Source organism: Ylistrum balloti, unplaced genomic scaffold, assembly GCF_031769215.1.
Source record: "Ylistrum balloti isolate Yb309-2 unplaced genomic scaffold, AGI_CSIRO_Ybal_v1 Utg370814, whole genome shotgun sequence".
In the NCBI taxonomy this organism is placed as follows: Eukaryota; Metazoa; Mollusca; class Bivalvia; order Pectinida; family Pectinidae; genus Ylistrum; species Ylistrum balloti.
The window spans coordinates 94,098-121,611 of NW_026782471.1; the positions used below are offsets into that span (position 1 = coordinate 94,098).

General features: G+C 34.7%; 1 protein-coding gene across 1 annotated transcript; it reads left to right on the top strand.

Moving 5' to 3' along the window:
* Nucleotides 1–38: 38 nt before the first annotated feature.
* Nucleotides 39–25,305, top strand: LOC132558704 (heparan-alpha-glucosaminide N-acetyltransferase-like). The gene is made up of 17 exons (XM_060223299.1): nucleotides 39–69; nucleotides 5,738–5,871; nucleotides 8,149–8,276; nucleotides 8,884–8,999; nucleotides 9,714–9,783; nucleotides 13,520–13,592; nucleotides 14,047–14,156; nucleotides 15,008–15,115; nucleotides 15,653–15,801; nucleotides 16,136–16,248; nucleotides 16,698–16,819; nucleotides 18,830–18,956; nucleotides 19,307–19,393; nucleotides 21,582–21,656; nucleotides 23,436–23,506; nucleotides 24,015–24,127; nucleotides 25,095–25,305. The coding sequence occupies exons 1-17, from the start codon at nucleotides 39–41 to the stop codon at nucleotides 25,271–25,273; spliced, it is 1,806 nt and encodes a 601-aa protein (XP_060079282.1). The 3' UTR covers nucleotides 25,274–25,305.
* Nucleotides 25,306–27,514: the final 2,209 nt, after the last annotated feature.

Here is a 27,514-nt window from a genome sequence, read left to right on the forward strand (position 1 = left end):
TAATGTTGCTTGGATAGCCATATCGTGGAATTCTAATCATGTGGCATCGTTTGTGTTTCCTTCTGTTGTGTAAGTATATCTTCAGCATTTTTGACCTGGTTTCATTCTGTCATCATGTTTGTAAACGCTTAGAATGGATATAAAGAACTTGTCTATCTAAACACACACAACTTTGTGGCTATGTGGTGATGATAGCGAAGGAGGGGGTCACTTATTGCACCTATAAAGAATTCGTAAATGTAGACTATGTATTTACGATTCGGTTTTAAACCATTTTAATTATATGACACATGCACATATTTGATATTTGTGACTTTGTTTATGGGAATTTGATCGTTCTTTTCCGTAGAAATCTGTAGTGTAGTTCTAATGAAACAAATCGTTTACTCGTGATTAGCATTAGGGTACACATTGAGTATAAAAAATAGGTATAGGAAAAGTTTTTCATATATATAACAGTGAAGTTTGAGTGGCATACTTGAAATATCTTTTTACCTACTGTTCAAGGACTATGGTAAATATACCATTTGGTGTCATAAATGACAGGTATACGTACGTAATATGTCACAGATATGGATATCAATGTCAAACATTTAAACAGTTGCTAGTTAGTAACAAGTGAATATAATTTAAAGAGCCTTGAGAGACGACAAAAGTGTCGAAAAAGAAACACGACTCAGGTATTTTACACAGCCAGCTTATCAGTCAGTGTTGCCTGTATAACGTGCAAAGAGTTTTGACTTCCGAATTCAAATTGTTTGTAAAAAACAGATCATCAGCATTTTAACAGTCGTAAAAACAATATACATGTGGTTGCATTTTAAACCTGTTGATTCAAAGTAATGTTAGATAAATTAGATCGTTTACACCAAAGATAATCGCTATGGAATATATAGATTTCAGAAAAATATACAGCATTTGTAATTGGCCATGACTTGGTACTGGGATACCAATCCTACCCCCTGCAATTTTTACTGCTCAATTGTAATTCATACAGGTGAAAAATTTTATTCCCAACATATAATGTTACAATTGAGAAATATTTATAATGATCAGAATGTAACCTGAAAGATTAATGATATACAAAACAATTTACTTATTGGGTTTTATGTCCATGGCCTTTCCGCCAATCAGCGGACGAATGCTCAAACTGATAGCTATATAACCAGTAGTGTCTGTCTATCAGCGGACGAATGCTCATACTGATAGCTATATAACCAGTAGTGTCTGTCTATCAGCGGACGAATGCTCATACTGATAGCTATATAACCAGTAGTGTCTGTCTATCAGCGGACGAATGCTCATACTGATAGCTATATAACCAGTAGTGTCTGTCTATCAGCAGACGAATACTCATACTGATAGCTAAATAACCAGTAGTGTCCGTCTATCAGCGGACTTATACTCGTGCTGATAGTTATATAACCAGTAGTGTCTGTCTATCAGCGGACGAATACTCGTGCTGATAGTTATATAACCAGTAGTGTCTGTCTATCAGCAGACGAATACTCATACTGATAGCTAAATAACCAGTAGTGTCCGTCTATCAGCGGACGAATACTCGTGCTGATAGTTATATAACCAGTAGTGTCTGTCTATCAGCGGACGAATACTCATGCTGATAATTATATAACCAGCAGTGTCTGTCTATCAGCGGACGAATGTTCATACTGCAAGCTTTATTACCGTAGTGTCTATCAGGTCCAGTAATGGAATACTCTCATGTGGACAGACCCTAAGGCAGAATCACGTGTACAAAATGACAGAAACTCCACTTAATAGAACTATTACTTTATCTGTACAAGTGGTTGCATTACGTGAACATTTCGCCGTTAGGGACTAAAAGCACTGTGCATTCACTGTAATTGTTCAATAATGTAGACGAAGTGACTAAGATCAACGATGGAAAGGAGATATTAAACTAAACGACGGCCTTTTCAACTGGTCAGGTCTTTATTCAATGATATCGGGAATCTGAAATGTATAGGGCTGAAATAAAACAAAAAACAGAACAAAAATAAACGTGGAATATATATTGTGACTTGTACTATTATCAAAATGACAAATTGACCAGAAATATCTTCCCAACCTTCGCTGATCATGAAACGTTGTATGCCTTTCATACACACCGTATGAAATACACTTTCTTATATCAATATGTATAATTCAAATTTTAACGTGTTTCAAATTTAAAAGAACTGAAAAAAGCTTGCATCCTTCTCCGAAAATATTGTGTCAGCTAAGCTTATCAGATTATCTTTTTTTTGTTTTGTTTTGTTTTGTTTTTGTTTTTATTTTTTGTTTTTTTTTTTTTTTTTTTTTTTTGGGGGGGGGGGGGTATTTTTTTGAAAAATCAGGCTGATCAGTAAACTTCTGACAACAAGTGTATATCAGAGTTTGGATAATAACAAAGACCTCATGATTACCGTGATAAATTGTCTGGGACCGAAACTGTAAACCCGACCTCATGATTAAAGTGACAAGTTGTCTGCGACCGAAACTGTAAACCCGACCTCATGATTACCGTGACAAGTTGTCTGCGACCGAAACTGTAAACCCGACCTCATGATTACCGTGACAAGTTGTCTGCGACCGAAACTGTAAACCCGACCTCATGATTACCGTGACAAGTTGTCTGGGACCGAAACTGTAAACCCGACCTCATGATTAAAGTGACAAGTTGTCTGGGACCGAAACTGTAAACCCGACCTCATGATTAAAGTGACAAGTTGTCTGGGACCGAAACTGTAAACCCGACCCCATGATTACCGTAACAAGTTGTCTGGGACCGAAACTGTAAACTCGACCTCATGATTAAAGCGACAAGTTGTCTGGGACCGAAACTGTAAACCCGACCTCATGATTACCGTGACAAGTTGTCTGGGACCGAAACTGTAAACCCGACCTCATGATTACCGTGACAAGTTGTCTGGGACCGAATTTGTAAAACCCGACCCCATGATTTCCGTGACAAGTTGTCTGGGACCGAAACTGTAAACCCGACCTCATGATTACCGTGACAAGTTGTCTGGGACCGAAACTGTAAACCCGACCTCATGATTACCGTGACAAGTTGTCTGGGACCGAAACTGTAAACCCGACCCCATGATTTCCGTGACAATTTGTCTGGGACCGAAACTGTAAACCCGACCTCATGATTACCGTGACAAGTTGTCTGCGACCGAAACTGTAAACCCGACCTCATGATTACCGTGACAAGTTGTCTGGGACCGAAACTGTAAACCCGACCTCATGATACAAGTTGCCTGGGACCGAAACTGTAAACCCGACCTCATGATTACCGTGACAAGTTGTCTGGGACCGAAACTGTAAACCCGACCTCATGATTACCGTGACAAGTTGCCTGGGACCGAAACTGTAAACCCGACCTCATGATTACCGTGACAAGTTGTCTGGGACCGAAACTGTAAACCCGACCTCATGATTACCGTGACAAGTTGTCTGGGACCGAAACTGTAAACCCGACCTCATGATTACCGTGACAAGTTGCCTGGGACCGAAACTGTAAACCCGACCTCATGATTACCGTGACAAGTTGCCTGGGACCGAAACTGTAAACCCGACCTCATGATTACCGTGACAAGTTGTCTGGAACCGAAACTGTAAACCCGACCTTATGATTACTGTTATAGTTCAATGCATTAGAATTACAGATGTACTCCAAGAATTTAAATAATTCACTTAAACATTTTATACCGGTAATTGTTACGTTCTCGATTTATTGTCATCGCATAACAATTCTATCTTGTAAGGCGACCGAATAGAACTTTTTAAAACAGCGAAATTTTTGTACCCGTTGTCCGCCTATCCTTAAATAGCAATCTGTATTTCTCGGGGTCTACTTGATGTATCCATCTTGGATGTTACGAGTAGGTCTTCTAATGATCTCTTGTTGCATGTAGTTCATTTTTGGACTGACCTGAAAACAATATGGCCAATATGCGGCCTTCTTGATTTTAGATTGTTATCGCTATTTCTAAGTAGTGGACAGTTTCTCTTGCTCCTTGGCGGTACCATTTCGATTTTGGGAGTGATCTAGGCTGACTAGCGACCTACTTGAATTTTTTCAATGAAGTTCGTTATCGCCATTTTTTGAAATACTGAATAGATCTTTCTCAAATTTCGTACGTTTGCCCTTTGTACCTAGTGGTATATTTTCGATTTCGGGACCGACTAGGTAAGTATTATTGTTTAAGGCGGCCATCTTGGATTTTACAGTTATCAGATAATTATCAATATTTCTTAAAAGTAATTTTCGATTTTATTTAATCGAGAGCAAAATCAGAGAAAAGAAGAGAAATGAAGAGTTTTCAAAGAACAAATAAAGATCAAACAATGGTGGACGCCAAGCTTCCTGTAGGATCCATCACCCTTATTTTAATCTTTATGCTTTACAGTTCAACTTTTCCAATCTCGTTTTTTCAGATGTAATATAATTCTGTTTGTAATGTATATAAAAATTCATTTTCTGTGAAAAAAGCATGGTCACCTAGTGGCGTGTCACTAATACACTTGGAATACAGCATTGTAATTCTAAAGAACAATGAGATACTCTGAGACATCGAATCATTTCTGATTTGTTACAATAAAAGCATGGTAGTAAGTATAGAAAATTACTTCAGATGAAGTGCCGCTATCTACGTTATGAATAATTTGTTGTGATAAAATGCCTGTATATTTCAATGTTGACCAGTGTCCAGATGATAACGTTACAGATAACAAGGATCATTGAAATCCAACATTTTGTCGCGACATGTTTTCTCATTGAAGTAAAATTATTAAGAAACACATCCTGAAATTAGACAATAATCATGGACTTGTTACAGATTACAAAACGAAAAACATCATGCGATGCTTGAACATAGTTTCATTCATAAAAACAATGCTTTCGCAAATATTTCTGAAGATGTAAGTTCGCGAAATAAAGTATTCGCAAAATCAAAGTGATTTACAGTATATGATGTTGTGTATCACTTTGGATCTGTTGTAACTAATAAAATGAACACGTAAACAGACTTTTATTTGTAAGGTGATAGTCTTCGTAACTGTAGGTTCGTGTAATGGGTACTGTTCCCTTCGTAACTGAATAATTAACTACAGTCATTGTTCGTAAAATGATGATTAAACACACTAAATAGCTCTGAAATAAAACTCAGTGTTTTTCTTACATCACATTAAGGTAATCGATCCATCGACAAAATGTATTCATTTCCTTTTACATATTGGATGTGAAACATCGACATGGCTTGCTTTTTGCTGTAGTTTTTTGTAGTGATTCCATTACTAGTGTGTTCAAGTATGATTCAAACTTGTCATTTTTAATGTACATGACTTTTTATCTCTCCATATTTACGTTACATTTAGAGTACTGGTATCAAAAGGCAAAACATAATCTCATTCCTTACTGTAATACAGTTGAACCTCATTATCTCGAACTCATATAAATCGAAAGCCCCGTTTAATTCGAAGTATTATGTCGGGTCCAAACAAATTTTACACTAGTCATTCGAACTTACTTAGAAAGAATACTCGGGATAACTCGAAGATTTCCCACAATTCCGCCGACTTCGAAATAATGAAGTTCGACTGTACTTGTTATACTTACGCAAAATTTGAAATATGATTAACTTGCTTTCAAGCGTAAACAATAGAACACAGTATACATGTTTTTCTACAGAAAATAATGCATTTCCTGTCATTTCTTATATTGTACCAGGTTACATCACAGGAACTCTAGCGGAACGGTCCGATACAAAACCGGCCATCCAGTTCGACGAAGCATGGCTGACAATCAACTCAACCGTCCAGTTTACTACCTCCATCTTCTACATCAACACTGAGTGTTATAAGGTCGCACCGTAATGAATATATGTTGCAAATATCTCTTAATATAATTTGAACATTTCACTGGTGAACTTGTAAAATGGTACTCAAAGGCAAAAATATTTACTAATTATTTCATCTAAAAGGGGAGATAATTACTAGCATCTGTATCTAAAGAAGTTGTCTCGTTCTTCACTAAATTATGAAATATGTTTTTACTATTTTTCAAATATTATAAATCTGGTTTAATCGCCCTCACACAAAGCACATTAGTTTATGTGGCTTAACAAAACTAAATAATTTTAATCACCAATTCAACATAATGTCTCTTCATACGCTCTCAAATTATCGGCTGACACATTGTCATAAAGTACATAAATCAGTCTCCATGTACGTACCTTTTTTTTAAAAAAAAAGATGTAATGTTTAGCAGATAAAAACTGAAAACGTCAACAACTAGCAACAAAATTGGATTGTTAACCAAGAAAACAGACAGATCAAGGACGATTGTGGTTCTGGAGGGCCAGGGGTTGCTAAACTATAAACGTTATGTAACGCGGATAATCGGTTAGTAACATCGCTGGTTTGATCAACTCAGACGCTTTAATCCGGAAAATATGACAACAAACATGATTATTTACAGGTGAACGGAACACATTAGTCCAAAGGAGATATACAAAACGGGTTTAATAGCTACACTGAGTCATACATTGGTGACCTATTGTCATAGTAGTTGATGCGACAGCACCTCATACATTGAAAAGCGTTCTTGAATATTTCATTTCTATTTCAAATCTTGAAATAATTTTGACCATTATAAGTAAGAAAATATATATATTCAATGTTTGTTTCTCACTTTAGCTTTCACTTTTCTTTCAATCATTTTTGAGTTTCCTCAGTCGCCTCCAAGGCTTTAATATTTAAACCCTTAGCATCACTGAGAGTCCTATAAGGACGAAACAGCTGTAGGATGTAGCATCACTGAGAGTCCTAGAAGGACGAAACATTGTATGATGTAGCATCACTAACGAGTCCTAGAAGGACGAAATAGCTGTATGATGTAGCATCACCGACGAGTGCTAGAAGGACCAAAAAGTTGTATGGTATAGCATCAATAACGAGTCCAACAAGGACGAAACAGCTGTAGGATGTAGCATCACTGACGAGTCCTAGAAAGACGAAACAATTTTATGGTGTAGCATCACTGACGAGTCCTACAGGGACGAAACAGCTGTATGATGTAGCATCACCTACAAGTCCTAGAAGGACAAAACAGTTGTATGGTGAAGTTTTATTCATTATCTGGCGCTACTGTATCTAGTTGTATTATAAGGTAGTTTTCACTTGTGTGTCTTTTGTGCAATCTTTGAAATAGCAGGTGGTAGACATTGCTGGTGGACTTTTAATCCCCTGACGTTTGCCATAAAACAGACTCAAACATAGAATATACACACGTACTTGACATTGTTATAAAACTATCTGATATATGAAAATTGCGAAATTTATATGATTATGGGACTGCTGCACCTCACCGTCTAGATTTTGACTTTTCTCAGTCGCCTCCTAGTCTTCGAATTAAGGCCCTTAGCACCACTGACAGGTCCTAGAAGGACGAAACAGCTGTATGATGTAGCACCACTGACAGGTCCTAGAAGGACGAAACAGCTGTATGATACAGCATCACTGACGAGTCCTACAGGGACGAAACAGCTGTATGATACAGTTTGATTCATTGTTTGGCTGTGTTTATGTAATCTATGAAGGACGTTATTTACTTGTGTGTTGTACAATCTTTAACTATCATTCCAAGTCAGGGTTGCTGTCTATAATACTATAGTAGTTTTCGAGTAGTTATCCTCGTGGTAGATCTTTTATCATGCTATTTTACAATACCGAATACCTTGACGCTGTTCAAATCGATGATTGAAATGTTCGCGGTTTAAACAGAAGCATGTATATAGAATGCGTAATGTTTTCTCTAATTAATTTTCCTTTAAGACATTATTTTATTTTTTTGCTATTTTACCTCAACCACAAAAATGCTAAACAAGGACTCTAGAAAATAGCACTTATTACAGTAAACAGAATTTTCTGCAAACGTGATGTTTTTTGTTGTTGTTTTGTTTTTGCTGGATTTATCGTCCATTAACAGGAAAAGTCAATTTGGGGTAAGGCTTTCCCTGTAGTATTCAGTGATTACAATACTGAAGGAACAGACGACAGGACCAAATGGTCATTTTGAAATCGCCCCGATTATTTATACTACAAAATACTAACACGTGTTCTGTTTGTTGTATATTATAGTGTCCGTACGTGTTATGGGGCGAAGCACCCGGACTGACCACCACTACCTTAGTGGTCAACACAACATTCGGAACAAGGCTTAGACTGCAGCGACACCTACCGAGTGGAATAAAGGAGACTTTTTGCGAGTATGGCTGTCAACTTAATTTATCTATCATTATGAATTGGTGGGAATTGTTCCAGCTGATTCCTCTATTTCCACTTTATATATACGCCATGTATTAGTTTCTTCGTGTGTAATTATCATCGCGTGTTCTGTTAATTGTATAGCTCGTTTGGCTAATGATGAGAATAGTACGTATGGTAGAGGAGAGTAACACATCTAGCAGCTTCTGGGCGTGCTCTTTCAGACAAAACATTTGTCAGAATATTAGCGTGCTATGTATCATAGTATATCTCTATATAGTTAATATTGTATATCATACTCTACAATGGTTGTGTGGATCGTTTTATTTTCTCCTTTTCAAAATAATGAATAAATAAAATCTCAATTCTTCCAATACCACAAAATACTAGTTCCCATTTTCACCCTTAAATGAACCAAAGTAATCTGAATGTCCTGATTTGAGTTACACACCTTATACTCAAGCTCTAGCTATATAACACAATATAAGGGTGCTGCTGCAGGGTGTGGGATTCGACTTTAGAAATAATACCGGCGTAAATGTGATACCTAAGTCGTCCACCCCTGCGTCGCGAAGAGATCATTGATCTTATTATCTATAATCTTTATAGGATTGAGGAAAAGTTCAAAGAGAACGGTGACTACTTGCTAGTTCTGAAGTATTCGTCATACACTTCTGGATTGTGCGACATCATGCTGACCAATGATCCACTTCCAGCGGAAATGCGTACGTATTTTTTTATCTAATATTTCCAATGGTTTGACCTGTTGAACATTGCTATAATCTTGGTTATACTGTATTTGATTGTATATTGGTTTGGAAAAGTGTTATTTACTTTTGTTTACAATCCTTTGAGATAACAAAGAGTAGACTCTCTCGAGTGTACTTTAGTCCCCGAGGTTTGGCGAACCACCGGCTGTCATATTTCATTTCATTGGAGTAATGTCAAGGTTGACAATATACGCGTAAAATTAGTTTTTATTTTTAAATCGTAGACTTTCGAGATAATTTTTTGTTGAAATATTGGGTAAGTCCATCACCCTGTTTGTTTATCTTGACGTTGTCTCTGCTCACTGACGACTGATGCAGCTTCAATGATTATTTTACAACGTTGTACAGTGTCATTCACTTGTGTTCCCGTACTTTTATCATGTCGGGTGTCGCCGATGAAGCAGAAGACACCTACTCTTCCGAAACACATGGGTTTTATTCCTTTTGTACTTTTACAGGAATTTCCTTGTAAATCTTCCTTTTGTTCAAATTATGGCCTTGTTTTATTGATTTGAGTCAGGATTATGTTTACATTTTGGTATTTTCTTGTTTCTTTTTTATGCTCTCGAATTTTCATAATGACGATCCCAATGCTATTTTCACTACGTATATTTATCAATAGTGTGTCGATAGTCTAGTGGTATCGTTGATGGTTCTTTATGGTTTCAGCAATCCTGTATGTATTTGCTGGACTCCTAGGACTCTTCATCCTCGTTAAAGTTGTTGTTTACTGCTACAGGTACAGTAGAGATATCAATATCACCAGTGTATAAATCATAGTATATATAGATTATTGTATATAAATCATAGTATATATAGATTATAGTATATAAATCATAGTATATATAGATTATTGTATATAAATCATAGTATATATAGATTATTGTATATAAATCACAGTATATATAGATTATTGTATATAAATCATAGTATATATAGATTATTGTATATAAATCATAGTATATATAGATTATTGTATATAAATTATAGTATATATAGATTATTGTATATAAATCATAGTATATATAGATTATAGTATATAAATCATAGTATATATAGATTATTGTATATAAATCATAGTATATATAGATTATTGTATATAAATCATAGTATATATAGTATATATAGTATATATTATAGTATATAAATCATAGTATATATAGATTATAGTATATAAATCATAGTATATATAGATTATTGTATATAAGTATATAAATCATGGTATATATAGATTATAGTATATAAGTATATAAATCATAGTATATATAGATTATAGTATATAAGTATATAAATCATAGTATATATATATATAGTATATATATAGTATATAAATCATGTATATATAGTATTATATATAGATTATAGTATATATAGTATATATATGGTATATATAGTATATAAATCATGGTATATATATATAGATTACAGTATATAAATCATAGTATATATATAGTATATATAGTATATAAAGCATGGTATATATAGATATATAGTATATATAGATTACAGTATATATAGATTATAGTATATATATAGTATATACAGTATATATAGATTATAGTATATAAATATATAGTATATATAAATTATAGTATAAATAGATTATAGTATATAAATTATAGTATATAAATTATAGTATATATAGATTATAGTATAAATAGATTATAGTATATAAATATAGTATATATAGTATATATAATATTATAGTATATATAGATTATAGTATATATAAATAGATTATAGTATATAAATTATAGTATATATAAATCATAGTATATATAGATTATTGTATATAAATCATAGTATATATAGATTATTGTATATAAATCATAGTATATATAGATTATAGTATATAAATCATAGTATATATAGATTATAGTATATAAATCATAGTATATAAATCGTAAGAATGTTTTGGTTAAAATGAGACAATATTTCTAAAAACACATATGAAGCCTTTGATCAACAACTGTTAAGATACAGCTGTTATTGTTAGATTTAGTTTTACTTGAATCTAGACTGAGAGAGGACTATAACCTTCATCGATGTATAAAACACATAAAGTTTTATCATCGAATTTAGTGAAATGTCATCAAAAACAAATATGTTTTAACCTATGGTATATACAAACTGACATTCACAGACAAATAAAACACAATATCAAACATATATATATTAAATATTTTCCCTACGATTTCATGTTTTATCACATAAAATACTTGATACCATTTCATAACTACAACACACAATAATATTGACACTATTATCCGTTAAGAGCTGTCACTGGCCGCTTTCCAGAGGTCAACCTTCTTCAACGCCATTCTGACGACGGCCAATCAAATTGCTGCAAAACCAACACATGCTGCACAACAAGGCCCTTCAGCATGATCATACCATATACGTGTTGTCTGTGCTTTTCACAGGGTCAGGAATGGGTGGAACTACAGAGTTACAAGTACAAAATCATCATACACATCACTATATACACAATATCACCATCATACACATCACTATATACACAATATCACCATCATACACATCACTATATACACAATATCACCATCATACACATCACTATATATACACAATATCACCATCATACACATCACTATATATACACAATATCACCATCATACACATCACTATATACACAATATCACCATCATACACATCACTATATATACAATATCACCATCATACACATCACTATATACACAATATCACCATCATACACATCACTATATATACACAATATCACCATCATACACATCACTATATACACAATATCACCATCATACACATCACTATATATACACAATATCACCATCATACACATCACTATATATACACAATATCACCATCATACACATCACTATATATACACAATATCACCATCATACACATCACTATATACACAATATACATACACATCACTATATACACAATATCACCATCATACACATCACTATATATACACAATATCACCATCATACACATCACTATATATACATCACCATCATACACATCAATATATACACAATATCACCATCATACACATCACTATATATACACAATATCACCATCATACACATCACTATATACACAATATCACCATCATACACATCACTATATATACACAATATCACCATCATACACATCACTATATACACAATATCTATATATACCATCATACACATCACATATATATACAATATCACAATATCACCATCATACACATCACTATATACAATATCATCATACACATCACTATATACACATCACATATATACACAATATATACACAATATCACCACCATCATCACCATCATACACATCACTATATATACACAATATCACCATCATACACATCACTATATATACACAATATCACCATCATACACATCACTATATATATATATATACACACTATATACACAATATATATATCACCATCATACACATCACTATATATACACAATATCACCATCATACACATCACTATATACACAATATCACCATCATACACATCACTATATACACAATATCACCATCATACACATCACTATATACACAATATCACCATCATACACATCACTATATACACAATATCACCATCATACACATCACTATATACACAATATCACCATCATACACATCACTATATACACATCACTATATATACACAATATCACCATCATACACATCACTATATACACAATATCACCATACACATCACTATATATCACACATACACACTATATACACAATATCACCATCATACACATCACTATATACACAATATCACCATCATACACATCACTATATACACAATATCACCATCATACACATCACTATATATATATATAAACAATATCACCATCATACACATCTCTATATATACACAATATCACCATCATACACATCACTATATACACAATATCACCTATATTTTACATTCACTATATACACAATATCACACATCATCACACATCACACTATATATACACAATATCACCATCATACACATCACTATATATACACAATATCACCATCATACACATCACTATATACACAATATCACCATCATACACATCACTATATATACACAATATCACCATCATACACATCACTATATACACAATATCACCATATTTTACATTACTATACTGAGTCACTTTACACCGAGAATGATTTAAAATAACAAAATATAACTAATATATACCCATAGTAAACCCCCTAGTTCCTCCAAAGGATTTCGAATTAATGAAATGTTCGATAGTCATAATATCGCTTTATTAAATATTTCTCATCAGAGGAGGATACCAAGGGAGGTAACTCCAACTACAAACGATACCTGTCGTAGTATGAAGTAGTAGTTATATTTGGTTTTGGTGTTCTGTTACGTTATCCAAGAAATATGTTTTTTTTTATTTTCTAAATATGTTATAAATCTGTTGATGTCCGTTTTCTCACAGACAGCGTACCCGTACCCAGTCGGCTAATATTACTGACCCGGGTCATAGGTCAAGGCATGATTTACACGTCACGGTAAGTTATATATATATATATATATATCACTGAGTTCCCTTCTATAGAACTAGCATTGTTTATGTTACACTTACCTCGAGTTTATTCTCTAAAATACATTATCGATCATTTCCGATCAGAAATGTTGTAAGACGTTACACAATACAAAACTAAATTCCACATTCAGAAACATCATGAAGCTCATTCAAGTCAAACTTCTTTGCATCAAATGACAACAATTTTTATATATTCCAAAATCACAAAACGTTTAAATAGACATTAAACCTCCTTTCAGTTGATAATGATTCTGCTCTTTTATTTCACCACCTTTTTGGTCCCGTCATCGTTCTTTGAGAACGGAACAGGTCTATAATCCGATTTATTGCGTTAATTGATATATATTGTATACATCAATAACACTGTAATGAGAGATGGCGTTCATTTGTGTATCTTGTTTAATCCTTTGTCTCCATAGAATATGAGAACGGTGAAGAAGACAGCCCCCGATAATTACGGGACCCTGGAAATGGACATCCGACCTCCCTTGTATTCAGAGGAGCAGAAATCACTGGATACATTTAGAGGGTAGGATTGAGAAATCACTGGATACATTTAGAGGGTAGGATTGAGAAATCACTGGATACATTTAGAGGGTAGGATTAAGACAATAAAATGATTTGTTTAATGCTTAGATCTATAATAATTATATTGTAAAGTGCATGTAAAACGAATAAAAAGAATGAAAAAATATCCACTGTTTAAATTCAGAGTCTGATTTTGGAGAGTATTTTTTGAAGGTAAAACTAATTAATGAAAATCCGTAATAATCTTCAATGAACAGCTAGGGAATATCACAATTAATTACAACTCAAGGATCATCACTTACATGTAGCAACCGTTCAAGGGTAGGATAAAATTATATAACAGTTAACAGTGACATTTCCCAGGTGAATAAAAAGTCGCACATTTAATAGACGTCAATAAATATCTTGAGAAACACAAATGCACTTTTAATAGCTCGGAAATATTCTACGTGTAAACAAGTGTATCGTACGTAATTAGAAGATTTTAACACAAGTCACGGATATTTGTTTGAAATCCGGATCGTCAAATGATCCTCGATTCGACTATTAGTTGTATCTTGACTTCAAGTCAATTTTACCAAACGTGAAGTTCGTGAAATTTTGTTTGACATTTTGTTAATTGGTAGAAAATTCTCTCGGAAACCTGCCATACCAATTTGATTACTGTCTGTTGACTAAAAACATGTATATATAGAGTCACCTCTGTATTTTAGAGATGAAAAAGATCGGTAGTAATTCGGCAAATATAGTAGCTCTGCGACATCTTGGATCTATGTTGTTTTCTAATTAAGATATATTGTTGGTTACAAACCAATCACTAACCACATGAGAGATTTATTTATGACGTTTCAGGTTAAGTTTGGTCATTATGGTGTTCGTTAATTATGGAGGAGGAGGGTACTGGTTCTTTGACCATCCTCCATGGAATGGTATAACTGTGGCTGACCTGGTCTTCCCATGGTAAGTTGATGTTTAAACAGATAATCTGAAAAATATATCAGTCCATAAAATTATCTTAAATGTAATAGTAAATGGCAATAAACAATCGAAATATATGTTATGAATATTAAGTGATAAAATTTGAAGAAGTTTTGCTGTAATTTGTGATGTGATCCTGTAGTACACAATAATGATGTTAATGGAGAAGTTGTAACAAATTTTACTTGGATTGACCAAAGTTTACATAGCGTGTGTACTCTCCTTGTACTTTTGAAGGAGTCTCCTTGTAAATCTCTCTTTTGTTAAAATTTTGGCCAAGTTGTATTTAATTATCAGAGTTTGGATTAAGATAGTGTTTCTGGTTTTGTTTATTTTTAAACTAACTCTGACAGAAAACCGCACGATAAATACAATGAGACAGTTATCTACGTATTAATACAGGTACAACCAAGAACAGATTGTACTGTTAATTACTGTAATACGGGGATCCTATTTTAATCCAGTTTCTAACTTGAACATTAAAGGATCACATGAAATAATGTGAGTTCTGTGTTATAGGTTTATATTTATTATGGGAACTGCCATGAATTTCTCCTTCCGTGGAATGCTGAGAAAAGGAAAATCACGGTTAAGAATATTCTTAAAATTACTAAAAAGATCGTTCCTGTTATTCGCCATTGGACTTATACTGAACACTAACTGGGGACGTGAGTATATCATATATAAAGCTGATTGACTCCACGCCTCCCTACATTTCAATGACTCGGAAGTATACAGTTACATTATACAATATGACGTGGGGTTTTAGCATTTCGTGTCAAATTTTTCTTTTTCTTTTTTTTTCCGGAGAAGTCTTTTCTTATGTTTGTAGATAAAGTAAATTTTGTGGGTATTACTTTACCGCCCTCTAATGTCACTTTGTACATATCGGTACAATTAAATTTGAACCCTGAACCGATTTAAGTATCATTTTTAAATAACAACATAATTATGACGTCACATCCATGGTATTAATCTTTTTTTTTATCCTAACCCTACCAGCTGTAAACCTCAACAATATACGTATTCCTGGAGTCCTCCAACGCTTTAGTCTAACTTATCTCGTGATAGCATTGATGGAGCTCCTTTGTACCAGAACAGAAGACTCCCATCAGGTACTGCGTCCTCATAAAACATAAAGTTAATTACTTTAATTAGCACGGATAAAACCTCAAATATTCTCTCATTGTTGGTGTAAACCAGAGTACAAAAAATCCATCTGTAGGGCATTTGACCCCATACCTTTGGATACTCGATCGTGGAATCGAACCACGGTTGTTTAGGTGACAGGTGAGTACGTTACTATAGCGCCATCCAATGCCTCTTATTACTATTATACATCTTTTTAAATGAAAGTTTTCATATGAAAGTGTTTACTTGGAGTTTACCGCAGGAATAGTGTGATATTTCCACACTGAATAGTGTACTGTATTAGTGTTTCGATAACCTAGTCATAACAGAGATTTAACCATGTGTTATTTCTGTTAGTAAGCTATTTCTTTTCATATTGTTTTATTGACTGAAGCTCAGACATTGTGCATCGTTTTCCTCTCTCTTTTTTTAGGAAAGCTGTTTTGCACCGATCCGAGATATTGTGCTGTATTTGCACGAATGGGTTATCGCCCTTGGCATTCTAGTCGCATATGTCGTCATCACAGAATTTGTACCAGTCCCGGGATGTCCCACGTAAGTTGTGTTATAGACACGGATTCTGTCGCATCAATTATCAGCTGTCGTATGAGATATTAGAATGTATAAATCACAAAAAGCCGTTTTGGTGAACCGGTTAAAATTTCATTTAACTGTAATTTCAAATTTTTATATATATCCTGTCGTGGAAAAAATCCTTTGGTTGTGCATCTCGTTCATGGATTTAGTTCCCTAACTCACCTTGAAGACAAATTTACTAGTTATATCTTATTTATGAAATATGACATCCCCTTTTTAGGCTAAACGTACTCAGTACGCATAGCCTATTGTGATGGCCTTTCAGACAAGATTTACCGATCCTGGCCTTCTCATTGGCTGAAATATCGAAAAGAGTTTTCTGCGTAAATAATGCCGCGATCTTTCAAATCGCTATTTTAAAAACATCCAAAATTAGTTTATTTTTTTAATAACAATACGATTACTATATATTTCAAAAAAGAAGCACAGTGTGGTTGAACTATTGATAAATTTTGAACAATATATTTTACGGAATTCCCGACATGACGTAAGCGTACAGAACACTGCACGTGCGAGTTGATAAAAAGCTAGTCTGGGGGCTTGGTTTGAATTATCAACAAACAGCACATATAAACAAACAAAACTTACAAACAGAACATCAATTTTGTTTTAATCCTTGTCGTTGTGGCAAGATCGTCTTAATATACAACATCACTTTACCTCATTAGACGTCACCGAATTGGACTGTTCGTCCTACGCGTAAACCCGCCGATATGACACTTTTTCAAGTTTTTGAAGCTAAAAAGTTTGCGCTTTGTAGGCAAGGTACATTTGGTGCTCATGATTTATGTATAATATATTTTTAATACTGTACTGATTATGATGTTGACTCTGTTATTACTTATATCTTTTGTCTTTTAGTTTTATTTGATGAAGGTTGATTGTGCTGATTTCTCAAGGTTTGTTAATGTGTATCAAAGTTCCTTGAAATAAAAATATTCCTTCAACAAAGCGCGCTTAAAAAATACAAAATATTCATGTTTATAATTATCAATTAACTAGAACGAAATATTTCCATAACATATTTATTCATTTAGCGTGTCATGGTGACATTATCTAATGCATTGGAGATCAGAAATAGTAGTAGCTATAGTGAAAATATTGTAAATTTTGTATATATATGGAAGTCTGGTTTAATCTCAAAGAACTATGTCTTTATAGACATAATTACTGGAAGAAAAGTCTAACCATGATACTTCAAGGGAGATAGGCATGTAAATACATTTAATGTAATTACTTACACTTTAATCGATCTGAAATGCTGTGTACACCTTATCTACTTTCCTCAACTACAAATATTATTATAATAAGTAAGGACTATTACTTTGCAATACATTCAAAATAAAGAAGTAGGTATAAAGTCCTTTCGATTTGTCTAAATCATCATATTGATAGGATAGTAATTGCAACATTTTGGGTATTTCAAAGGTTTTATTTAGTCAACTTCATCATAGAGCTATTTATCATTTGGCTTGTTGGCGATAAATATGGTTGTGTGTATTTTGTTATTTTTTTTATTTATTTTGATTTGTTCACATTATTGTCGTCAAATTTGAAATAAGAATTAAAGAAGATATAAAATCGCATAAGATTAAGAAAAATAGCCTCTGGTTCTCTTATTTTAGTAATTTTTGCATTCCAAAGTGTAGGAGTATGGGGAAAGTAATTTAGCTTCGCGGTTATCTGTGAACATTCTTCAATACGTTTAGCCTCTCAGTACTTTCAGTACTTTGATTTGTTTTGTAACATGAAACATGTTTTGTAGTCATATATTTCATACATGAAACATGACAATGAATCTTTTTCGCAAAGATGTCCATACATGTATCATGATGCATGGCTTTATCTAACGCATACAAATGTGCCTTTTTACTGTTGGTAGACGTATTCATAAAGATATCATCGTCACGAAATGATGGTTTTTGTGTATGACCTATTTCGATGTAACCGTTCAATATGCTTTATCAGTGGCTACATCGGTGCCGGGGGTCTAAGCGAGGGAGGAGCATATTACAACTGTACCGGCGGTGTAGCTAGTTACATTGACAGAATGGTGCTAGGAAGTGAACACATCTATAACCATCCGACACCTCAGGTATCAATTACACTTTAAAGGTTTTGTACGGAAATAAAATATCATAACAGTACTTATACTAATGTATTTCATTTATCAAAATATCATTTATCATGACTGTGTAATTATTCTGTCATAGGAATTATTTATTTATCATTATTATCATGTATTCCTACTTGTAAGCGTCCGTCGGTGGTCGTCCATGGAGGGACGCCGTCTTCAAATGACCTTGGATGTTATGAGGACGTAAACGGACAAACAAATACACCATTTTAGTTATTTTATAAATATATTTTGATAATGTCTGAACGAGTTAGTCTTGAAGACCATGAAACTTTTCTTGTCTGTTTACATGATCTTGTTTTCTACAGCGAATTTACCAGACTACAACTGCACACGACCCAGAGGGAATATTGGGAACATTAACGTCCATTTTTCTTTGTTTTCTCGGCGTACAGGTAATGTATGATAGCGTTTCATTAAAATTGAATTAATTTTTTTCTTCTCATTATTTTAACATTTTAACATACACGAACTACTTTGTTTTCAATTTCCTATGTTAAATATTGTTTTGTGGTAAACTTGCGAATCAAGTTTGAAGTAAGAATTTTTTTTATCATTTTCATGTCGCAAATTTACAAAGACTATATACAATGCCGCAACCTTCATATCACGTGTTAATTCATTCATTCCAATAATCGGTCCCCTCCTAGGCTTAAAAGTTTTTAGTGTATTAGTGTATAAGCATGACTGACGAATCCTAGAAGGACGAAACAGCTGTATGATGTGGTTGTTTGGTTCTACTATGCTTAACTCTAAATAAGTTTTTTGTACAATCTTTGAGATAGCAGGCGGTAGAAAAACCTTTTAGTCCTCGAGGTTTACTGTAACAAGTACATTTTAATTCAATTGAATAGTGGCCAGGTCCAGAATATACACATGTACTTGACGATGTTATAAAATTATCTGATAAATGAATATTAAGGAATGTATTGCATTACGGGGCTAGTGCACCTCTCCGGCTGGATTTAGACTTTTCTTTCGATCTCTTTGGATTTCCTTACTTGCCTTCTTGGCTCCAAATTTTAGGCCCTTAGCATCACTGACTAGTCCTAGAAGGACGAAAAAGTTATATGATGTAGTATTACTGGCGAGTCCTAGAAGGTTGAAACAGTTGTATGATGTAGTATTACTGGCGAGTCCAAGAAGGTTGAAACAGCTATATGCTGTAGCATCACTGACGAGTCCTAGAATGACGAAACAGTTGCATGCTGTAGCATCACTGACGAGTCCTAGAAGGACGAAACAGTTGTATGCTGTAGCATCACTGACGAGTCCTAGAAGGACGAAACAGTTGTATGATGTAGTATTACTGGCGAGTCCAAGAAGGACGAAACAGTTGTATGATGTAGTATTACTGGCGAGTCCTAGAAGGACGAAACAGTTGTATGCTGTAGCATCACTGACGAGTCCTAGAGGGACAGCTTTATGATGTATTATTATTTTGGTTTTTGGCTCATCTTGTCTAGATATTTGGCTTCATCTGGAATTAGAAAATTGTCCATAATATTTGGGAGAGCAACTTGACTTCAACCCATTCTGTTCCCCCAAATAATATATTGATATTGTTAAATGGCCTTTCCCCAAATTACTTCAGATTAAACCAGTAGCAATATAAAACTGGACGAAAATATGAAATGTATGCACATATGCTTATTTCCAATATTTGAATTATGTTCTCTGTGTTCAAAAAACTTGTACACCATAGAATTGTTGAAAAGTACACCGGAGTGAAAAATCATTCCATTTGGTAAATTTTGGAGGTGGAAGTAAAATTAAACAGCTATGGAATTTAATGCCTCGAAAAGTACACACATTGGATCATTTACACGGTAATGTTTTGTCATGGTTTTAAGTGACCTCCTTTGTACTGAGAACATTCAAATACAAACTTTTTCATTCTAACATGTGATAGATATTGCACTTGAAAATGATAATCATTTTCCGCTTCACAGTGTTTCCATGGTGTTTCAAAATAGTTAATTCCAGTTAAATTCAGTTATGAGTGTAATGGTAAAAATCACAATCAAGAAAAATAAATTCAGGACTTCTTACTTTAAATTAAGAGTTTATCCCAAAGCATATCAGATTGTAAAACAAGAGATGATTACTCGTACGCATGGACACGAGACATAAGTTTAATTTAGCTCACATTGAAATTAACATAGCAGCGACATTTCATTTAAAACGACGGGTAGTATCTTTACAGCTCATACTGGGTTTAACATGACAGCGACAAATTATGTAACGATATGGGTAGTAACTGTACAGCCCTCCGTGGATTTAACAAAGCGACCACATTTCATGAAAAACTATGGGTAGTAACTTTACAGCTCATACTGGGCTTAACATGGCAGCGACATTTCATTAAAAACTATGGGCAGTGACTTTACAGCTCTCAGTGGACTTAACATAGAGACGACATTTCATTAGGACCTCGACAATCGACAGGTGCTTGAAATTCCATTGACTGGGAACATTTTTCCTCATTCGAGTTTCATTTTGAAGGATACCTCACGGAGTTATTAATATTGATATTAAATTCATCATCTATTGTACCAACAATTTTATTTCCATATTTAACAGTGTGGCCGTATCATCATTACCTACCCTAAGCATAGTTCTAGGATTTGTCGTTGGATGGTTTGGGCCATAGTCACGGTAAGTTTTTTTGTTGGAATTCGTGTTCTTGAATCTTACGGCAGAAGTTTATGTTTTTGTATATTCTGTTACCAACCTGTACCTATTTGTTATCCTGTATAAAAACGGCTGTATCTCCATAGCTTTTGAAACATTACAGAAAAGCACTCATAAATTTGTAACTCGGGCAAAAGAGGTAAAGTTGGACCCATCCTCGATACTCCAGGGGTTATAATCACCTTCGCTCTCTGTACCCTTGGAACCATCCTCAATACTCAAGGGGTTACAATCACTTACGCTCTCTACACCCCTGGAACCATCCTCAATACTCCAGGGGTTACGGTCGCTTTCGCTCTCTGCACTCCTGGAATATGTTCTCGATACTTCAGGGGTTATAATCACCTTCGCTCTCTGTACCCTTGGAACCATCCTCAATACTCCAGGGGTTACAATCACTTTCGTTCTCTGTACCCCTGGAACATGTTCTCGATACACCAGGGGTTACAATCACTTTCGTTCTCTGTACCCCTGGAACATGTTCTCGATACACCAGAGGTTACAGTCACTTTCGCTCTCTGCACTCCTGGAACATGTTCTCGATACACCAGGGGTTACAATCACTTTCGCTCTTTGCACTCCCAGCACATGTCATGGCAAATTGAAGGTTCCATGATCGACACCTTGTGGATAAGACGAAAAGACTAGTTTGGTCCTTTGATGTACATTAAATGAATGTCGCTCCTTTGTTATCCTCAAAAGGAGCGTATTAGCATGTGATGGGTCAGTCTTTTTTTCCTCCTGGAACCAATCGAATCACTTCACGTGTGTTTTCAAATTTGTCTCGACATACTCCAGAGTTGTAGAGAGTATCGATAATGAGTCTAAAATGACTTTATATCTTCGTTACATATCATGGGATGATAACCTCAAATTTTGTAACAAAGCATGTAATTTATTGTAAAATATAAATCAAATTTTGCTAATGCAAACAAATGTATATAAATTGCTCAAAGAGCAATGTAGATTAGATACAATGTAATTAAAAGTCATGGATTTCACAACATCTCTTAGATTTCTGACATTTTACAGTCCACGGATTGAAAATGCAAATGATAAAATGTAAAACTTTAAAGGGACATTCCGTCCGTGTTTGAAAATTTCTGGCTGTTCTGTGCCTTTTAGGAATTAATTTTAAAGACTTTAAACCTATTGTCAGCATAGAAATATATCTCCTGTGGTTAGTTTGGACTGGCGAACTGGTTGCAATACTAATACAAATTTAACCGTCTAAATGTAGGGTATCAGGAAATCTAGAACTGACAGTATACTGGATGATTATAGAGTAATGGGTAAATACACAAGGCGGTATGCTGGTCAGTAAAATCTCTGACGGGGATGCAACTTTAATACTTTATTAGTCTTAGTGTCTGTTGGTTTTATAATTTACACAAGTGTTCCATTATCTTCAGCTAATAACAACGCAAACCTGTTGTAACGCAATTAGGGCCGCGCGAACGTTTGTAAATCGATCTAACCAGATATATGAAGAATTTCCGCAAATTGAATATCATGTTTATCTAAATGGTAAAATGAGGTGTATAATTTACACGATAACATAAGTAGGTCATCTTATACAATTTTCTTCAAAATCACCTAATAAAATCTTATTCTGTACAGAATACCCCTTTCACAATTTTGGAAATGCTATGTCAAATTAAGGTGTCAAAATGCATGTTTTTGAGAGTCACTGAAAATCTGGAATACATTTTTAATTCAGAAATGTGAACTTTTATTTTATAGGGTGGTATAGGTACACTCCTTTGTAAGGCTTCTCAGAACGATGGTTGGGTGCCCCTCAACAAAAACCTTTGGTAGGTATTACGGCATTTTTCTATTAATGGGTAATAAACTAGCAAATGTATTTTTAAAATGAAATTTATCACGTTTAAGTGGATAAGTTTCCTTTATAAGGCCAGTAGTAAGACGTTACATTCAATACTAGAAAGCTGATATAATTCACCTGTAAATTAGTAATTGAAACAAATACAATTTACATTACGGATTTAAACTATTGAGTTTGAAAAGCGAAGACACATAATAAACAATTAGAAAAATGTGTTATTTCTAATTACTCCATATGTCCTTGACGACGTATTCACGAACGTTAAAAAGAAAAACAAAATTGTCCGAATATCGTGTTTTCAATGTGTATTTTCCTTGCCTCTTTAACTAATACTGAAACTAAATGCGTCAACTGTAAAAACTTTTTTTTTTTGCAATCCGTAAATGTGGCATTTATCGTCGAATAGACAGTTTTGATTAAAATGTTGAAAAGGAAAGTAAAAACAATTTGTAGCAAATCAAAATTCAATTATACAGGTCCGTGTCATTCATCCTCATCACTGCTAGCTTCGCTTTCATCGTCCTCTCCTTTTTCTACGTAGTCATCGACATACTCCATTGGTGGGATGGAGATCCGTTTGTATATCCTGGTAAGTATAATATTGTCTACTAATGGATAACAAAACATACATTTATATTAACAAAACATACAGATATATTAACACATTGATATTATATTTGAGCGCAAATGATGTATTTGTGATAGTTCGGTACATATTATATGTTATATTTTGTCAAGGCCGTTATCAATTTTGTTTTTTGGGGGTTACCCTCCTTCAGTAAAATATGTTGATGAATTCGAAACTAATGAGATATGTTAACAGATTCGAGAAATGGAAAGGTCACTCTCTTTAGTTTGATTTGGAGTAAGAAATCCATTGGAAAAGTCACTATCTTTAGATAGGCCAGGAGTAAGAATTCCATTTGAAAAGTCACCGTCTTTAGATAGGTCTGAAGTAAGAATTCCATTGGAAAAGTCAGTCTTTAAGTTGGCCTGGAGTAAGAATTCCATTGGAAAAGTCACTTTCATTAGATTGGTCTGGAGTCAGAATTTCATTGGAAAAGTCACTTTCTTTAGGATGGTCTGAAGTAAGAATTCCATTAGAAAAGTCACTGTCTTTAGATAGGCCAGGAGTAAGAATTCCATTGAAAAGTCATTGTCTTTAGATAGGCCTGGAGTAAGAATTTCATTGGAAAAGTCACTGTCTTTAGATAGGCCTGGAGTAAGAATTCCATTGAAAAAGTCACCGTCTTTAGTAGGCCTGGAGTAAGAATTCCATTTGGAAAGTCACCGTCTTCAGATAGGCCAGAAGTAAGAATTCCATTGGAAAAGTCACCGTCTTTATAAAGGCCTGGAGTAAGAATTCCATTTGAAAAGTCACTGTCTTTAGATAGGCCAGGAGTAAGAATTCCATTGGAAAAGTCAGTCTTTAAGTTGGTCTGGAGTAAGAATTCCATTGGAAAAGTCAGTCTTTAAGTTGGCTTGGAGTAAGAATTCCATACGTCTGTGACTGTTATAATATATTATTGTCGGAACTCGTTTTGTTATTTCCCTAGGTATGAACTCCATTGTGGTATACGTCTGCCATGATGTGTTCTATCGCTTCTTTCCCGTGAACTGGCAGATGGACTCCCCACAACACTGGGAGCTGCTTCTCAAAGCAGTTTGGGACACAGCCATCTGGGTAGTCCTTGCCTATATCCTTTTCCGGAAAAAAATATTTGTAGCGCTGTAGGTTAATCAGAAGACATTCCACGTACAACCAACCTAGGCAGTGATGTGTATAATAATCAGATTGCATTGTATGTAGGTCTCCAAGCTTGATAGCAGGAGTTGTCTGTTTAATATACCGGAGATGGCTGGAGGACGATTCGTTGACTCGAACTGGCAAAAATGACGAACAATGGACAACATGTGTACTAATGATAAAGGAAAATGACCATAAAATTTGAGACGCTTGGAAGGCTTGAGATATCATAAGTCTCGGAACTCCGCTATTTACAAAAACCCATTATTGAATAGAATCACTTTCGCTCTCTGCTTTCCTGGAACATGTCATGGCAAATTTGAAGGAACAGTAGTCGAAGTAATTTGATTGGTTCCAGGAAAAAACCCCGACCAACCACAGGCTGATACGCTCCTTCTGTTACAAAAAAGCAACATCAAAATTCAAAGCAAGGACAATATACCGTCCATTGCCTTCAATATTTCCATGACTTGTTCGAAGGGTGCAAAGAATGAAAGTGATCGTAACCTCTTGGGTATCGAGGATACGGGAAAAGGTGTGAATATCTGGCTTAAGGTGTATCTGGGGGAAAGGAAGAACTTGTGATAATCCTGAAGCCCAATAGTCACATATACATGTGTGTTAACCGCAGATACCGGGAGATGTAGACTTGTCTCAGAAAAAGATGGATCAGATACAATGTTTTCAAATCAACTGCTCAGTTTGATTCAATACTGATTTTTTCAATGAAGAACCTCCAAGAGGACCAATCCTAAGTAGCAAATGATATATTTAGATGGAATCCACGAGGAGAGGTAAATGACAGCACCCATGGATATTGGAATAAATTTGCTCGCAAAAAACAGTTAAGAATGTCTTAAATCTTTAACCGGAAGTACTTCGGCATAAACTCAATTTCTAGAAATCTCGACGTGGACTTTCTACTGAATACGACAGAGAGATATACAAAAACAAGTATTTCGAAGTTGGCCAATACCAAACTTCGAGAAGTTGCACCAGATATAATGTATGATTATTAGCACGGATGGCTGGTTTCTGGAATTCTCAAAAACATATTTCTTGATTACGTCACAACAAAACAGACTCTACCAAGAACGTTTTTGACGGTTTGAAGGAGGGATGGCAGTCAATCTATAGATACTTGTCTGTAAATATATTCCACGTGTTTTATCTATACTTTACATATCGTTTTTTTAACATTCGTAAGAAAGATCTTCAAACAGGGTATGAAGAGTTAACATTCACTGTTTGTAGAGCAAACTTTTACGAAAAAAACATTTTTGCTATGTAAAGAAAACGTTCTAGGCCACCATTTCAAACCAAAGATTCACAAGTGAGACTCACCAACATTAAATACATATATGTACTTATCTTCGTAAACTTTTTTTTATCACAAAAATTAAAAACAGTCCGTTTCGAGTCTCAAACCATAAAGAACCAGTCCACTCGTAACAGTCCATGTCCAGTCTCGAACTGTACAGAATCAGTCCGTGACCAGTCTCAAACTATAAAATCCAGTCCACATGTAACAGTCCGTGTCCAGTCTCAAACTATACAGAACCAGTCTGTGTTCAGTCTCACACTATACAGAACCAGTCCACTCGTAACGGTCCGTGTCCAGTCTCAAACTATACAGAACCAGTCCGTGACCAGTCTCAAACTATAAAATCCAGTCCACATGTAACAGTCCGTGTCCAGTCTCAAACTATACAGAACCAGTCTGTGTTCAGTCTCACACTATACAGAACCAGTCCACTCGTAACAGTCCGTGTCCAGTCTCAAACTATACAGAACCAGTCCACTCGTAACAGTCCGTGTCCAGTCTCAAACTATACAGAACCAGTCCATGTCCAGTCTCAAACTATACAGAACCAGTCCATGTCCAGTCTCAAACTATACAGAACCAGTCCACTCGTAACAGTCCGTGTTCAGACTCAAACTATACAGAACCAGTCCGTGACCAGTCTCAAACTATAAAATCCAGTCCACATGTAACAGTCCGTGTCCAGTCTCAAACTATACAGAACCAGTCTGTGTTCAGTCTCACACTATACAGAACCAGTCCACTCGTAACAGTCCGTGTCCAGTCTCAAACTATACAGAACCAGTCCACTCGTCAAAGTCCGTGTCCAGTCTCAAACTATACAAAACCAGTCCGTGTCCAGTCTCAAACTATACAGAACCAGTCCATGTCCAGTCTCAAACTATACAGAACCAGTCCACTCGTAA

Excerpts from the sequence above, each read along its gene's own strand:
- LOC132558704 (XM_060223299.1), top strand. The coding sequence starts at position 39 with ATGTGGCATCGTTTGTGTTTCCTTCTGTTGT. Across the intron at positions 9,000-9,713 it reads TCCACTTCCAGCGGAAATGC|CAATCCTGTATGTATTTGCT; the intron begins GTACGTATTTTT and ends TTATGGTTTCAG. Across the intron at positions 24,128-25,094 it reads AGATCCGTTTGTATATCCTG|GTATGAACTCCATTGTGGTA; the intron begins GTAAGTATAATA and ends TTATTTCCCTAG.